This window comes from Caretta caretta, chromosome 18, assembly GCF_965140235.1.
Source record: "Caretta caretta isolate rCarCar2 chromosome 18, rCarCar1.hap1, whole genome shotgun sequence".
NCBI classification, from domain to species: Eukaryota; Metazoa; Chordata; order Testudines; family Cheloniidae; genus Caretta; species Caretta caretta.
In genome coordinates, this window is record NC_134223.1 from 8,938,549 (window position 1) to 8,956,740 (window position 18,192).

The 18,192-nt window shown below is 42.7% G+C and overlaps 1 protein-coding gene across 5 annotated transcripts in view; it reads right to left on the minus strand.

Moving 5' to 3' along the window:
- The window catches only part of TMCO4 (transmembrane and coiled-coil domains 4), an 83,113-nt gene that overhangs the window by 58,640 nt on the left and 6,281 nt on the right, over positions 1–18,192 (minus strand). For 3 of the 5 annotated variants that reach the window (XM_048825341.2, XM_075121170.1, XM_075121171.1), the window contains exons 2-5: positions 14,961–15,145; positions 12,766–12,940; positions 7,418–7,445; positions 4,441–4,573 (exon numbers count right to left, since the gene is read on the minus strand). In XM_048825341.2, the coding sequence (XP_048681298.2) occupies positions 4,441–4,573; positions 7,418–7,445; positions 12,766–12,940; positions 14,961–15,139 (515 nt within the window). In that variant the 5' untranslated portion in view covers positions 15,140–15,145. Of the gene's footprint in view, positions 1–4,440; positions 4,574–7,417; positions 7,446–12,765; positions 12,941–14,960; positions 15,147–18,192 lie in introns of those variants that run through there. The other 2 variants (XM_048825343.2, XM_048825342.2) reach the window with 2 other exon arrangements.

The following is an 18,192-nucleotide window of genomic DNA, read 5'->3' on the forward strand; positions in this document are numbered from 1 at the left end:
ACAGTGGCTTGTACTTTATGGTTCATAGTTGGGTTATAAGGCTGTTGTTTCCACACGGGTAATTACCTGCCTATGTTTGGTTATTCTATGCCCTCAGTGACTTCAGATTTGCAGCTACTTCTCCTGTACCATAAACTGTTTCAGCCAGATTTTATAAGTAGAATTATAGCTCATTCTCCAGTGATCATAGAATCATAGAATATCAGGGTTGGAAGGGACCTCAGGAGGTCATCTAGTCCAACCCCCTGCTCAAAGCAGGACCGATCCCCGACTAAATCATCCCAGCCAGGGCTTTGTCAAGCCTGACCTTGATGATGAAAGGATGTAAGTAGATTTTATTACGCAACTGATATATAACTTGTCACACTTTTCAGTTTCTTGTAAGACAATATTTAGTGCTCCATGCAACAACACAGAAGTTCACATCTGTCATGTCAGATACCGATAACAGTGATTTAAATATTTGGAACACTGCTATGTAGATGCTGTGACAGAATCTACCCCTTTATCCATTCCCTACACATTACTGAAATAATGTTTGTTCAAGATATGTCTTGTAAGGTGTCATTTGAAGACTCAATTTGCTAGTCAATACTGTCCTGATAAAATGTGTATGGCAACATTGTATGTGAAGTTATAAGATTTCCCTGTATGCTGTTATTAACATATGCTCCAAACTGAGGTTGACAAGCAGGTCTGTCAAAAGAACGTGTGCTCTGCTTAATGTGCATTTAAGCAGTAAACAGAGTCATCAAGCAGGAAGGGAGACAATGGGAGTTCAAACAGGTAGGAAAACCAGCAAGGAACAGACTTACCTATAGATACTCTGTCTCCTGAATCTCAGCTAGAAATGTTTTCCAAGAGGGGTACTGACACCATAAAAAGGAGGAATAAATGTCCCAAGGCATCCGCTCCTCTCTTTCTGTCCATCATTTCAGGGACAAAGGGACAAAGGAACATTAAACAGGAGAAGAGGACAGGAGAAGGGACAAAGGAACATTAAACAGGAGAAGAGGTCCTTGCCTAAGAAGTTTGGCCAGTAAGACTGGTGAGAAAAACTCTGCTTTGATTTAACATAGTTTGTTAAGTTAGGCATTAGCTCAGTTTTATCTTTATTTTTCTTGTAGCCATTTCAGACTTTTATGCCTCATTACTTGTATTCACTTAAAACCTCTCTTTGTAGTTAATAAACTTGTTTTTCTGTTTTATCTAATCCAGTGTGTTTAAACTGAAGTGTCTGAAGAACTACTTGAATTAATAAGCTGTCATATTATCACCTTCAAGAAACACTGGACTTAACGTACTTGTATTGTCCAGGAGAAGGCTGGGCAGTACAGGACATACATATCTGGGGGGAAATCTAAGACTGGGAGTGTTCTGGGGTCACCCTGCAGTTTAACCTAGGCTGGTAAGAGCCAAGGTGTGGCTGGCTGCAGCACGCACACAGACATAGCTGGGAGTGACCTGCTGAAGGCTGTTGGTGAACAGTCCAGACCGGAGGCTACAGCAGCAAAGCAGTGTAAAGCGCACCCCAGGTAAGAGGGCGGGGTGACACAGCTACTCGTTACTCTAAACTGTGCCCTGGGTATGTCACAGATGCCCATATATTGAAAATCTAATTGTGCATACACTGGGCCACATGTGAAAGTTTCTGCATCAGAAGATACAGGAGCAAATCTTTTGTGTTACAAGTACAGGGTAAAAATGCATATGGAGAGGCTGCCAATGTCTTGGCTGGCAAGGGCTATCCTAGGGAACCCCTTTAAAAGGCAGAAGCAGTGCAACCTCATGCTGGACTCCTTTTCCTAGGAAACTCTGTGAGGCTAGAGTGGGGTATGATTTTGTATTTTCCACCCCTCACCTAGCCCTACTCACCACCAACATAGGGCCACCTTCTCCCTGCTAAGTTCCAATGTTGCGAAGAGCCCTCTGTGGGCACTGACGTAGTGGTAGCTGAACTCATGTACAGGGAGTGGGCGGGAAGAGACACCCATGTTTGGATCTCTGGGGGCAATCTGACTCGATGACAGGATCTGTGAATGGCAGCGTAAGAGCACAACAGAAATAACCATCATTATCATCATCACAAGACCAGGGCAGAGTGCTTAAAATACCATCAAAACAACTAGGCAGATAGTGGGTCAAAGGCCAAAGCGACTGCACCAGGACAGAGAGGAGGAAACCTGACATGGGGAAAAAAAAGACAGGGGTGAAGGAAAGACTATAAATATGGGGCTGACTGTGGAGATACCAAAGCACACTTTGGGGAGAAGACGACTTTGGCTGTTGAAAAGCATGAGGAATGGGCTAAGACTGACGCCAGTCAGAAGTAAGTTCCATATTGTAAGGCCCACTGCAGCCAAGGCGTGCCCTCCTGCTAACTCAGGCTAGAAGGAATCCTTGAAAGACCGGTGGTATCTGAGCTGAGGCTGACCGAAAAGGATCCTTTGGAATATATCCAAATGAAGAGATGTACTGAACAGCTTCTCATTTCGATGCATAGCAAAGCGATGTACTCCTCTTCCTGAGTGTTAGCAAATATATTTTCTATTTATCGAAAGTCCAGGTAGGACACTCTAAATGCCATTTTCCTCACCCTGTCCCTTGCCAATATTCCTCAGCCCAGACCTGGAGGGACCATCTTTAGGAATGAATGTTGTGCTCAGTTTCCACATTCGTTTATTTAGTCTCTGGGGCCTCTCTGTTGAGACTGCCAATGAGGGGACCAATGGTAGTAATAGTTTTTGTTATCTGGACACCAGATTGTTTCACATAGACTGCTAGCCAAAAAGCTTCAAATAGTAACAACGTCTGATTCTGACTGACCATAGCTGAATTTGAACCAATGACTAAGAGGTGAACTCGAGAGACTCCATATCCCAATTTCCAATCTCTTAAGCCATCCGCTCCCCGACAAATAACGCTTAAGGCTCCTCTTCTTTATGATCTGGTTGTTAGCACCTAAAGGAAAGTTTTCAAAGCAAAGCTTCTAACGTATATAATGAAATTCTGCACACAACGCTGGCCTAAGAAGTCATGCACACGTGCAACATCCATTGGGTTAGGTTGTGGTTCCTCTAAGGATCAGACCCCAGGAACTGAGCTCCAGTCTGAACAAAATATAATGACCCATTGTTGTAATACCATCTCGAAGGGTAAAGAACTTTGCAAACTAATCAAAAAATGTCACCCTCACTACGTGCATTCTCACACACTCCTGCCTGAGACTGAGTCCATTTCTACCAGCCGCAGTACAAAAAAAATCCATCAACAGTGACCCTTGCTCCTGGATTCCAGTAAAACCCCATCCTGCTCAGCCATTCACAACCTTTGAGATTATTTGTACTATGCATTTTTACAATAAAGTCATTAACGAGAAGTTCGTGAGACAAGCTGTTCAGAAAACCCACGGTGCCATCTGAACAACACGGGGTCACCGAGACTGATTAATGCGTTTATTAGCACTTGATTAGATTAAGCTAATAAACTTGTTGTGTTTACGCAGACCTCCTGCAAGTGAATTAAAACACACCATTCACCACACTGCTGAGCCTCCACCGGCTCCCTCTGCACGACAACTAAAGTACTGTCCACTCTATCCCCAAGCCAGCACAATCCAAGGGCGCTATTGCTTTGGCAGTTTCATAATGAAGATTCTTATTATGAGGGTGAAATGAATTATCTTAAATATTAAGACCAAAGGACCAGATTTACAAAGGTATTTGGGCACCTAAAGATGCAGATAGGTGTCTAGCAAGATTTACAGAAGTGCCTAAACTGATTAGCGCCTAACTCCCATTGAAGTTAAATCTCACCAGGCACCTATTTGCATTTGTAGGCACCTAAACACCTTTCTAAACCCAGTTCCAGATCCTTAGCTGGTATAAACCAGAGTGGCTCCATTGAAGTCACCAGCTGAGGAACTGAAGCTAAAAGTTTGTAGTAATATCATAGTGGCAGAGGCATTACTGTAGAGATGGGGATTAGACTGGGATTGAACAATGATAATAATACATAGCACTTACTTTGGGGCCTCATTCTTCCACCTTTACTTATACTCATTAGGACCTTACTAGTGAGTATTCCAGTTGAAATAACCAAAACTGTCTGTTGACCAGGGTGCTACACACTTTAAGCAAGGATGGCAGAGAGGTAAGGACCCAATCCAGGGAGGCGCTGGGTGGCCTTCAGCATCTTGCAGGGTTTGTCCTCAGTGCCCATATTTTCAAAGCGCTGAGCATTCACAGCTCCAACTCATGTCAACCGGACCTGTGAACACCTCTGAAAAAAATCAACCCATAATTGACTAGCTTAGGGTCACAGGAGGGAGTGTCAGAGAAGGAACTAAAATGCAGGCAATTCACGGTGAGCTTACATGCTGGGAGAAGAGCCTGTTGTAAACCCATAGCTGACGCAAAGCTCTATTACAAACACTCTTACTCTGACGCTTCCTCCTTCTGCTCCTTCAGGCTCTCAAGTAGGGACTCCTCCAAGACTTCCAGTTCCTCTAAAGGGATTCTCAGCAGCCAAGTGACATGGCAGATCAGCACCCTCGCTCGGGCATCGTAATAGCCTTAAATAGATGGAAACACAGGGAATCGATCAATTTTAATCAGATCAGATCAAATAGCAAATGTTGCACTCTGCTCTGGGTGGTGACTGTTTATATAGTACTGAGATAGCATTGTCTATCCTTTCAGTTCATGCCAGCATATCCACGGATTTGGGAGAAATGAGGTTTCACCAATTAGAACATGGTAAAGCACAGGACTGTGAATTCATTAGCTCCATTGAAGTCAATGGACCTGGGCTGATTTACAAGAGCTGAGGATCAGGACCTACGTGCCCACCTAAGTCATGTTATCGTGAAGCATTCCTTGCCCACAAAATTCCTCACTGTCAGCAGAGATTCACTATAACAGGCGAGTGCCTACGTGATAAAGAATCTCCATCACAGCAGGAGTTGTTTAGGACCTCTCGTCACCCTCTCACAGTAAGGGAGCACTGGCAATTGTGGAGAGGTGGGTCATAACTTCATTCCCAGAAGGGAGAGGCTGCTGCAAGACCAGTGCCAAAAACAATATGAAATAGACTTGTGGGGAAAATGAGGCAGCTCCCAACATCTAAGTGACAACGCAAGATTTATTACCTTGTCTAAATGTCCCTCCAGATATAAGCTTTAAATTCGGTGCTTCTCATTTGTTATAACAGGGAGACTGGAGTTTAATAATAAAAACAGATCCAGCTACAAGCTAGCTTTGGTATATGTACATTGCTGACAGCTGTTTGCACTTATTCTTCACTGCATGAGCTGAAGGAATGGACAATGCAATCTGACAGCATTCAGTGGTAAAAAGAGTTACTCTGGGGCTAGGAAGCAGGAGCCCTAAAGAAAAAGATATTTTAAGCAGATTAGATTTTAAACATTTTGTGCCAGATCTACTCCTTGTCCTGTGCACATCTCCACAGCACTGTTCTCTTGTTTTCATAACGTATTCTGGGTGCACTTGGCATGAAAGATGGCATTGCATTTTAAGGATGTGCGTGTGAAGATACCAGCTTGAAACATCTAGCAAGTCTGTGAGAGACCGGATATGGAGATAGGTCAACCACTATCTGTGAAGTGCTATCTGTTTAGATTAGGTATTTATCTAACCCCAATCACTATAGGATCTGAGAATGTCACAGTCTTTAATGTATTTATTCTCACAATATCCTTGTAAGGCAAGGAAGAATTAGTAGCCCCATTTCACAGATGGGAACCCGAGACACAGAAAGACTAAAGGCTGGATAATGTTATGAATAGGGCCCTACTAAATTCACAATCCATTCTGGTCAATTTCATGGTCATAAGATTTTAAAAATAGTAAATTTCATGATTTCAGCTATTTAAATCTGAAATTTCACAGCGCTGTAATTGTAGGGGTCGTGACCCAAAAAGGAGTTGGGGTGGGGGGTCACAAGGTTATTTTAGGGGGGTTGTGGTACTGCTACCATTACTTCTGCACTGCTGCTTGCAGGGTGCTGCCTTCAGAGCTGGGCGCCTGGCCAACAGCCGCCACTCTCCAGCCGCCCAGCTCTGAAGGCAGCGCAGAAGTAAAAGTAGCAATACCACAATCCCCCCTACAACAACCCTGTGACCCCCTGCAACTCCCTTTTGGGTCAGGACCCTCAATTTGAGAAACTTTGGTCTCCCCCGTGAAACTGGTATAGTATAGGGTAAAAGCACACAAAAGACCAGATTTCGTGTGGGGAGATCAGATTTCACAGTCCGTGAAGCATTTTTCATGGCTGTGAATTTGGTAGTGCCCGAGTTATGAGCAATGACCGCGTCTGTAGTTACACTGGCTCAGCTGCCTGACCCGGGATTCACTGGGATGAGATACCTAACATTTTTGAGGATCTGGGCCTAAGTGACTTGCTGAGGTTACACAAGAAGTCTGTAGCAGAGCAGAGAATTGAACCCAAGTCTCAGGCTAGTGCCAGAATCATGGCGCCATCCTGCCTCTCTGCTAACTCACAGCTTGGTTTCTGCTTTTCCAGCACAGGGATAAATAAACTTGCGAGGCAAAGCCATGAAAATACTACTTTGTATTATTTCAGAGGGATGTAGAAACCTTTATTGTAATAGCTGCCTAACGTTCCAGTTTTCCATTAAAAATAAACTGAGAAAGCCAATGAAAAAAAGCCACTTTCTCCTGAGGTGGATGAGGTTTAACAACAATAAATTAACTTCAGTCCTGTGCAAAGGTGAATTGAAAACACAGTTGCAAAGTGCAGCCATTGATCTGAAATGAAGACTTTGCTACAGTTAGGCATTCTTTATATCTTTCCAGTAATTTAATCCACCTCCTGGATTAAAACAAAACATTCGCTTGTGAAAGAAAACAAAAATATTATCATTTGTTCAAAATAGGCTTCACAGGAGATCAAGAATTTATTCCCTGAAAAGGTCACCAGTACTTGAAGTAACTTGCAGAACAAATAGTTTAGCTGGAGATTTTCAAAATGGCCTGATTGACTTTCAGTGGGAGTTGGGTACCTAAATTTCACAAGCCTCTTTGAAAAATAAATCATTTAAATTATTTAGCATCAGAACTTTTCTGACACAGGACACATTTGCATGTTAAAACATGATGGAAAGAGGCTTGTAGGTTAGAGTGAGATAAGGAGATCACCAAGCAGGACAGATTCATTAACTGTAGGTTACCATTAGACATTTATATTACAGAACAAAAATTGGTTTTCTTGAAGTTAAAGCAAGGAAACAGCGTGCTGCTGACATTAAAAGAATGGAAACAACATTATAATAGTTGAGATGGTATAGTCACCTTTGGAATAAGATTTTGTTATACAGTACGTGATGTCAATAAGTCTATATTATAAAAGCTCGTTAAAAACAAATTAGAACACTCACCATCCTTAAGAGAGAAGGACACAAGATCCTAAAACAAAATATGAAACAAGTTAAATTTTGATGGCATTTTACCCAAAAATCTTAAATAAAATAATGAATTAGACATACACTATAACTGAGTGATTGCAGCATATCCGTATACGAATATGAGAAGCCATGGTGGATCATTTCAGTAAAACAATATATATCAAAGCCAGATGCTTTAAACACAAAGGTATGCATACCCTGCTATATGTAATTGGGCAGAAACAGTCACCCGTAAATGGTAGAACAATTCACTTATGTATAAAGGAACAGTGTGTAAATTTATCACAGATGATCATATCACCATCAGATTGCACCAACCAATTATACAGGGCTTGTGAATCTGGAGATGTGGGTTCCGTCTCTGCCACAGACATGTTGTGTGACTTTGGTCAACTTACTTAGGTCCAGATTTTCAACAGAGGTCTCCAAGTTTTGGGTGCCTAAATTGGAGCACATTAGGCCTGGTTTTCAGAAGTCCTGAGCTTCCATAGGTCTAGCTGAAGTCAATGGTAGCTAAGGGTGCTCAGCTTCTCTGAAAAACCAGGTCTCTCAGGGTAGGTTTACACAGCAGTTAAAAACACATGGCTGTTTAATTGTGGTGTAGACTTTTGGGCTTGGGCTCCAGAACTCGGGCTCCAGCCTGAGCCCGAACATCTACAACACAATCAAACAGTCCCTTAGCCTGAGCCCTGTGATCCTGAGTCAGTTGACACGGTCCAGTGGCGGCTGTTTAATTGCAGTGTAGACATACCCTCAGGCTGAGTACCAGAATTAATGGTCACTTTTAAAGATGTTTGAATTTAATTTATCTGGGCCTCAGTTTTCCCATCTGGAAAATGGACAGAGTAATAGAGGCCTTTCACATATAGGCTGTGAGGATTAATTATGAGCTTAGATGGAGGGTGCTAACGAAGGACAAAGTGCTGTTGTTATTACTGTGTTCTTCTTTTGTTTCATCACTCACAATGTTTAAGGTTGTGTGCACACAGCATACAGTACTGATTCAGTTGACATGCCTCTCTCTCGCCTACCAGGAAGATGTTGTGAAGAAAAGCCAGACGTGCATTTTTATAGGGAAAATCCTGGAATCTCTTTGGAAATGAGGAGCACAGCTGAAGAACCAGGATGCTGCAGAACCAGGATGCTGCCAGGGAGTTTATGATTATTAGTCCCACTGTGCCTAAGCATAATTTGCGTTCTAGAAACTCTTCCAACCCTCTTTCCACCTCCGAGTATAGGAAATCTGAAATGGTGAGTAAGCTGCTCTTAGCCAATTGCTAATGCAAGAGGAGGAAAATATAGATACTCCCAAACCCAATGTAACTCCCTGGACTCTAATATTATTCCCAGTTGGAGAAGGTTCTGCTGTATAATTCAGATGTGCAAATCAGTTACATGAATACAGATGGGGGAAGGAGCTTCTTGCAAATAGGGAGGGCTGAGGGATAAGAAGGGAGTGACGGGAGGTACTGAGATTTGGTGGAGGGGAAGGGCAGCTGGCTCTAGGCTGGGAAGGAGGATCCCCAGTGTTCATACCTGTTTTTGAGATGTACCAGACCCACAAGGTCCTGCTCCCTGCTCCCCAGCCTAATCCTGGACCCCAAAGTGGCCACTCTAACCCCTCTGGGTCATGCTCTCACCTCCCCCCTACCCCAGACACGCATGAGTTTATGCAGGAGTGGAGCCACCCCAGTGTTTCTCTGTTCTGCCACCCCTGCAGGAATAAACAGACTGGGGGAAAGTCTTTCACAGAAGAACAGGCAAACAAGTGTCAATTTACTTTAAAATCTTTACACATAATTTAAGTGAATGATGGACATTGTTCCCAGCCATCACTTCTAAGTGGATGTTACCTGCTGACCCAGAAAAGAGAAGGACTTGGGCAGCAAACCCTTGGGGTGATTGTTGCGAGAGAACAATTCTTGATAGGTTTGACCTAGATGGGAAGCACATTCAATTGGCAAAAGTGGCTTCAATGGGAGTTGTAGGAGGCTCAGCGTTTTTTAAACTAAGGCCACTTATTTAGGTGGCTAAATATAGAGCTTAACTCCCGGCACTCATTTTTGAAACGGTCGGCCTGTCAGTTTAGTGGATTGAAGCAGGTCTCAAAAGCTGAAAGGTGGGTGCAGATATTCCGACTGACTGAGTGACAAACTGAGGCTAATGCTTATATCAGATGCTATAGGTGTGCCCACCTGTTTCTATTTGTCTCAGACTTTGAACTACACTTGTGTGTGCTGTCAACTGGAACAAAACAAGTATTGATTAGTTTAGCTCAAAAATAATAGTCTGTTCTTTCTCTCCCCTTCTCAGCAGAAGTTGTGTTAAGATGATCTACAAAAGAAAATGAAATTGGCTTTGTGCCCTTGTTTGCTTCTTTATCATGTATGAAGTTGGCATAAGGGGCTCTTTTAAACAGTCTTCCAACTGCTTGTTTTTTACATTTGAAATTCACATCCTGCTTCTCCTGTAAAACTCTATGGACCACTAAAGCAGTGGTTCTCAACCTTTTTAGACTACTGTACCCATTGCAGGAGTCTGATTTGTCTTGCGTGTCCGCAAATTTCATCTCACTTAAAAACTACTTGCTTACAATATCAGACATAAAAGTACAAAAGTGTCATAGCACACTATTATTGAAAAATTCCTTACTTTCTTATTTTTACCATATAATTATTAAATAGATCAATTGGAATATAAATATTGTACTTACATTTCAGTGTACAGTATATAGAGCAGTATAAACAAGTCATTGTCTGTATGAAATCTTAGTTTATACAGACTTCGCTAGTGCTTTTTATGGAGCTTGTTGTAAAACTAGGCAAATATCTAGATGAGTTGATGTACCCCCTTGGAAGATCTCTGCATACCCCCCGGGGTACATGTACCCCTGCTTGAGAGCCACTGAACTAGAGAACTAGTAGTTTTGTGACACCACAGAATCCAAACTTGTGAAAAACCCAATGGAGAAAGGGAAGTGATTTTTATTCAGACTCTCTGGATTTTGTATATTTTTGTTAATACTTATTTAACCCAAAAACCCAACAAACAGCAGGAAGAGAAGTTGTTTTGTTCAAGAGTCAACACTCTTTCCCCAACAACAGAGAGCTTCTAATCCACATTTCAGGGTCACCCAAGGGAGGTCCCTTGAAGAAAAACAGTGTAAACCAGATATTTTAGATATTTCTAAGTCAAGTCAAGCAGGAGTAACAAGCTTTCAGCTCTTCTTTACATACCAAAAAGAAATAAAAAAGGGCACAAGCTCAATTTTGCCCTTTCTTCAGGTCACTTTTAATAACTCTCTCTCTAAAAAGTTTACTAGCAACTTTAAGTTCCTTACAACAAAAAGATTATTTGAACACATTCCAAGAGAGAGTTTACTAGTTTTCATTGAAGGTTTATTTTTACCGAGCTGCTTTATGTGTGCAAAGTAATCTCCATTCATAGTATCACTACGGTCTTTCTTGCCAGAGCTAACTGTCCTTAAAAGATTCAGCATACCAACACTCAACTGTATTAGTCACCCAAAATGAACATAAATAATACCCATAATCCTCAAGATTTCACTCAATCGACAGATTCTGTTTAAAATACGCTGTGAAGATGGGGAAGAATGCTAACGACATTGATAAAAATTGGCCTCTCTCCTCACAGATTCAAGGAATGGGGACAGACATCAGAGGGTTGGGAATTTAAGAGCAGAAGTGTAAGAAAATTACAATGGGGAGAAAAATACAGCATTCAGAACAGACAGCGGAAGATGGCCTTTAATCTGTAACATCCACAAGAATGTGTCTTTACAAACGTCAAGATATGACTTATGTTCAGTCCTCCCTGCCACTTCACAACAAAGAAAAGAAAATCTCAGCCCTGGGCAGACTGTGCCCAATGTGCAACAGAAGGTAAAAAGAAGTACTTCTGTACATCCCCATAGACTACTCAGCCACCTGCCTTCATGCATCATCCCTTTGGCATCATTGCACAACAATTATCAAGCAACAATCCTAAAAAAGCACACTCCATAGCACTAACAGGAACTTGTCACTGAATTCCAGAAGTCTATGGTTATCAGAACTCAATCAAATAAATCACAAAAGTAAAGTGAAAAGAAAAGGAGTACTTGTAGCACCTTAGCGACTAAGTTGCCACAAGTACTCCTTTTCTTTTTGTGGATACAGACTAACACGGCTGCTACTCTGACAAGTGAAGTGAGTACATGCAGGATACAGAGACAACAGGAAAGCACAGAATGGCTGGATAAAAGCAGTCAAAGGTCTGTCTCTTAGGTTGTTTACCTTCGAGTCACAAGAAAACGCTGATCTCAGTTTGAATATGTGGCGGTTCCCACCCACCAAAGTGTTTTGCCAGTTACGTCAGAAAAAGTCTTGGGGCCATCAGCATATAGTGACCTTTTCCCTATATAATTCCTCATGTGAGCTATTTCAAGAAGTTCAGCTGTTCTTCCAGTGAGAAATACAACTACTCTAAACCTCGTCTCAGAATCACCGAGAGAATCAGTTGCTAAGACTCCTCTATTCTACTGTTCTCTTCGAACCAAAGACACAAAGTCCCTGGACATTCAAGAAGAGTCTCTGTTGTACACCCCCGAGCGACATAAGTTACGCTGACACAGGCTGTAGTGTGGACATAGCCTTAAAGTAGGTATGTACGTTTACTTTAAGACCCTTTACACTGCCTGAGCTGAGTAAAGGGGACTCACTGTAAATGAGAATCAGGCCCATCATGTCTCAGGCCAGGTCTACACTACAAACTTGCATCGGTATAACTATGTTGCAGAGGTGGATTAACTATGCCAATGGGAGAAGCTCTCCTGGCGGCAAAGTTGCATCTTCACTAACATGCAAGCACAGCTGCAGCTTTTTAAGCGTAGACCTGCCTTAAGTGTTCCACTGATTTCAGTCAAATGCAAATGGGGAGGAGGAGAACAGAGCAGCAGTAGAATGGGAGCAGTGAAAGGGTTAATAGTTCTCCCATTAGAAGGAAGGGCTTTATGCACTGGGTGGTGTACATCAAAGACTCTAGGCATCACTTATTCAGTGGAATCTAGCCAGGTCAGATGTCTAGGACTCACACACTATAGGAATGGATGGATGGATGAATGAATAGAAGAGTGGAAAGTCAGTCACTCTATCTCCCCGTCCCTTTTTTTTAATCAGAAGGTAACCTGATGTTTTAAATACATATAGAATTAGGATTTACTATGCCCAATACTACAGAAAGAGAATTTCAACAACAGACAGGCAGCTCTGACAAGGCCTTTATCTACAAGCCAAATGGAAGAGGGGAAGGGATGAACTTACTTGTGTAATGATGACTGGATTATTTGACAAGACAGGATCCTTCAGCAAAATCTGAGCAAAGGTTTCTGCGCCCTCGCCACCCAAACCACTGGTGAACGCAGTCATGGCAGGCAAGACGGCGTCTGACAGCTCCAGCCATTTCACCAAGCCTTCAATGAACTCCATCCTAAAAGAGCTGCATGACAACACAAGCAGTACGAGTCAAACGTTCATCATTTCCTCTTTCCTAAGTCACCTTCATTTTAGATGCTAGGTAGGAGTTCAAACACTGATTAAAAGGCATTCAAGGAACAGCCTCAGCCTTCAGCTTCTCCGCTTCAGTTTATTAAAGAAAGACAGTGAAAACAAAGAAAAAAAATTTTTAGGGGTATAAAAAACGTCCTGAGCTGTCAAGCGAGTGTTTTACGTTGCTATTTAAAGGTGACAGTGTGGTCTGTATATTACAGTGCAGGACTACAAGTTACACTAGCATTGTAATCCTGGCTCTTTTGTCACCTAGGACAAGTCACTTAACCTGTCTGTGCCCCTCTCTGTTTCAGGGGATCATAACACTTGGATTCTTCACAAAGGTGGTGCAAGATATAATGTAATGCGTGTAAAGCACTTTAGAGATCTTGACTGGTTTTTCTCGGCCTTTCACCAGGCCTTACTTTCAACTTCTAAAGATCTCTAGTTGTTCACACAAAAATCAAACCACCAATGAAAAGTCAGCAGAATATCTGAACATGATCAGCCTGTTGTGTAGGCAAGGAGGCAGTCTGGAGTGGACAGTACCATTACCCTTTGTAGGCCTGGGGCTTGGCATGAGCAGTGTTAAGAGACTCACTCTGCAGTGAAACACAAGGAAATTTTAGATGTAAAGGAAAGTAAATATGGTCGAGAAAATAACCAAGAACACCTCTAATATCAGTCTTAGGCCATATATCTCTCCTTACTGTTCCAATGCGCTATGGAAGCACAAACTTATATGCATAATACTGTTACATTTCAGAGGCTCTGACTGTAGGAATTACAGAGAAAATGCGTTTAAAACAGCTGAAAACATAAATCAAGCCCCTAATTTTCTTCCCTGCCAGAAATGAACATTGTCTAGGCATCAAATGTAGAGAAATGCTTCTGACTTGTGTAAGCTCTATACTGACGTTCTGGGAGATAAGGGTGTGTGTGATATATATATATATATATATATATATATGCTTGCAGGGAAGAAAGAATAGTTAACCTCTGTCTCTGTACCACCAGAATGCAATGCCCACTGTCCTGACCCAGGATCTGACGACACAACTGAGGCAGCCTGATAGTCCAGGAGATTAAGGGAAAATTTGTTTCCATGTTTTATTCACAGTTGTACGGTGTATTTGACACTGTAAGGAGAAAAGGTTAAATTCTCAAAAGTGCCAACGTGACTTGTGCCATTGTCCCATTTTCAAAAGAGATTTAGGAGCCTAAGTCTCATTAAATGCCTTAGGGCTTGTCTATGTGGGGAAATGTACAGGCATAACTATAGTGCTGTAGTTCTACAGGTATACCGCCCCATGCGCACATGCTTATAATAAGAGTGTCCACACTACGTGTTACACCTATAATTATAGCAGTATAACCATAGTAGCATAGTTATGACAGTACATTTTCTAGTGCAGACAAGCCTTGAGATTTAAGAGCCCAAGTCACTTGGGCACTTCCAAAAATTCTACCCAAAATCTCTTTCATGGATGCCCAGCTGATGCACATTTTCTTCATTTTGAGAAGATCTATAGGCCTTTTGCAGGGTCCAGGTAAATACAACCTCTTTGATCAGAAAAAATATAGGCCCCTGTTATCTTGGACATGACAAACTTCTGCACGCTTTCTTGTGAGCTTTCCCAAGTGAAAGCTTTTTTCTGTAAGCTCAGGCCCTTCCTAAATCAGGGATGTACCTTCAGAAACAAAGGATCTGATCCTGAGTGGAACCTCAATTCCCATAAACTTCAGCACCTCAAAGGATCTGGTCTAAACCCTCTGATTAAACCAGCCTGCCCCTATGGCATGCTTCAGAGTCCTCTTCCTTGACCTCTGGAAGGACAGCCTCATGCAGCCACTAGTGCCAGTTTGGCGCTCTTTTTCTATATAATCTAATCTATCCCACGCACTTGATTGGCTTGTTATCAGAATCTGCCTCAGCTACTGCACAAAATCTGCTTTGTGCACCATCCTACCTTTGCTCCTTTTCAGGAAACAAGCAAGCCAGAGATATCCCACAGAGAGCTGCGTAAGCAAACCTTCCTGGTTCACCCAGCTGTTTGCCCACAAGCTCACATGGCTCCTTTGCATCCGTCTCTTCAGCCATCCTGAGTCGTCTCCAAGCCCACCTGCTCCACTTCTGTTCCTCAGCCATTCTCACCTGCCATTTCAAAATAACGAAAAAACAACGGTATTTGAAAGCAGTGAGGAAAGTGACTGATAGATTTTCCTTTCCAGTGATTGCACTTCCTGGCTCTGTCTTTCATTGAGTTTGCCAAGGGCAGCCTTGTTTGTTTACCCAATGGCGTGATACTGTACAAAACACACTCCTGGTGGCTTCAGGCTTCACCTTGTCTTCACCTTCAACAATTATCAAGTGTTTCCACAATACAGTTAATTATTTACACTTACACAACAGATCAGAAATCCACTTCAAGCTGCAAAGGATTTGGGCTCACTGAATACTAATGAAGCATATGCGTCACACATGCAAACCACTAAATTAACATTAGTATAAAAGCACTGCCACTTATCACAATGACTAATTTATTGCAGTCTGGGAATTTATACACCCACGCCACCCCAAAACCAAATCACCCCTCTGTTCATTATGCTGGAAGCATTTTATTCAGGGAAGAAAGTTCAGCTCAGAAGCAGCCTGATTAAAGGGAAAACTTTTGCTTTCTAACGGACTTTCCTGTTGTGATTACTGGATTTTCTACACCCATCCTGCTTCCTATACTATGCTCAAGGCTCCCTCTCCACTGCTCACTTTGCATCCTTTGTCCACGGCCAACTCAAGTCTGCTTGGTTCAACTTCCCAGTACGTTTCCTCAAAATAGGACCTAAGTGCTGCACAGTCTTGCGCTGGCCCTCTGCACAGGGATAAATTTCCTCCTATATTCTCCTTGCTCCTCTTTCAAATCCCCCATCTATTACCCCCAATTCTCCCACCCACCTGTTCCACAATGCCTATGTTTGGTGATTATACAACCCCATTGTGTGCTATATATGTTAATCATAACATATCTATTTTTGCTTTTAAGATCCAATCCCGCACCCAATTAAGTTGATTGGGGTTCTGCTACCAATTTCATCAGCAGTGATTTCAGGATCAGCGTTTGTAAGATTTGTGGTAGCAGGAACTTTTGTTCTGTTTGAATATATGCAACTTTGCTACCGTAATGCTTTAGGCACATCTATGCTGCTAGAGAAAAGAGGCTAATAATTTTGGTAGTAACCAGAACAAAGGAAATCAGAGTGGTGTAGATTTTCAAACATTTAGGGCATTTCACAATGGTAAAAGGGTGGGTTCATATAGGCAAATAGGCTTTTAAACCACCAAACAAGGCATTAGGGCCCTGATTTGGCAAGAAAGTTGTATTCCTGCCTGGGACTGCTCACATGGTTAAAGTTAGGCATGCGCTTAAATTGCTAGCCGGGTGCTACCTGTGGCTAGGTGTGCCAATCAAGGTGTGAAAAATGTTACCTCTAGGTGTGCATCACATTGTGTGTGCTGGGTAAGGCATGAAAGGCCTGATTCGAAGTTCACTGGAGTCAACGGAGAGACTCCCATTGACTTTATCAGGCATTAGGTGAGGATCTAAGTGGGCCAGAGCAAGCTTTAAGGCAGGCTGCTGTGGCTGGCATTAATCAGACCAGGAATTTCAGAGGGGGCAGATGTGCACAGACAGCATCCATATGACAATTTCTCATAAAGGAGTGCAGAACGGGACCGATCACAACGGGTGGGGTTGGGAAGAAATTTTCCCCCAGGGCAGGGACTGTGGGGGTCATTTGCTAGGACCATATCGGTACATCTCACCTAATTGATTCTCTGCCACCGCAGGGGCCTCAGGTAATGGTGCACCTCGGTTCATCCTATTCTCTGCCTGTGGCACACCACAGCTTAGTCTCTTGAGGGCTGTAGTACTTTGGTCTTATTCCAGATGTTGGGTTTAGAGTGTGGGTGGCTGGGTAGTATTAGAGGCCTGTGATAGACTGGTCTGACTAGATGATCTGATGGTCCCTTCGGACCTTAAACTCTCTGTTTAAAAATAATCATTCATCAATCAGTATCCCAAGGCAGCCTGGGTTTGTCTGCAAAGGGGGAAGAGGGCTCCTCCTGATTCAGAATTGCCTTGAAGTTATTTTAGAAATATGCAAGTTCAAGTCCTATCCTATGCAACTGCTACTGTTTAAATTCCATGAAAATCCATCGCTCTCTTCAAGAGCTGGTAATCGGCATGACTCATGCACCCGTCTTTCTGGGAACAGAGGCCCCTCACGTATGCATCTCCCGGTTCTGTGACTTGACCATGCAGCTCTGAGGTATCTCAGTGTGTTCCCATGAAAACAACACAACTCGGGAACCCAAAGTCCATGAAAGAACAAAATAATAAAACTGCCCTAATTCGCTGTATGGACTGAGAAGGGCAGGTGCTGACACGTGCTTCCCAAGGGATTGAGCGGACTCCTCAGCTCCATTGCTGGCCTTGGGCGAAGTTCCATCTTGGACACGTGACGTTTGGGTTGGCAACGAGTCAGCCCTTGCTAGGTTAAGCTGTAACTCTAAAGAAGGGAGCTAGACCTTCCCTGCTCGCTAACAGTTTTCTATGACATCTCAAATGACAAAAGAGTCCCTATTTGTCTCACTGACTCACGTCCTTTTCCTCGTATGCTGCTGATGTATCAGTTCAGACAGCTTGTCGTCTGTACGACAGGCCACGTGTTTGGCCATGTCTTTCAAATGTGGACATGTGACCTGCAGATCTCCACTGCACTCACGCCATTTAGTGCAAGGCTTAGCAAAAGCTGCACACTTCATATCTTGTGGCTAATCACAAAGCTCTACTTTTGGGTAAAGAAATCTATTTTACAGCATTAGCTAGAGTCTGATCCCCCTAAAGTGTCATCCTGACTCCAACTTATTGAATAAATTGTTGCCATGAAATCTCGTATTTCAAGTGCCAGCAGTTCTTGCAAACCATAGCTTGGCACTTCTGTTATCAGCCCTACAGACTTGCAGACGTGAGCATATTATTATAACAGACACATGACTGAAAAAATCCACTTGCTCCCAGCGAGAGAGAAGATTTCCTTGGCCAGCAAAAGGACCCAAACTAGCAACTTCTGGAGAATTTAAAACAGATCTAACTGTCCTGAGCGGCTCTTAGGATACTATGATGCTTGGTATTGCAGGAAACC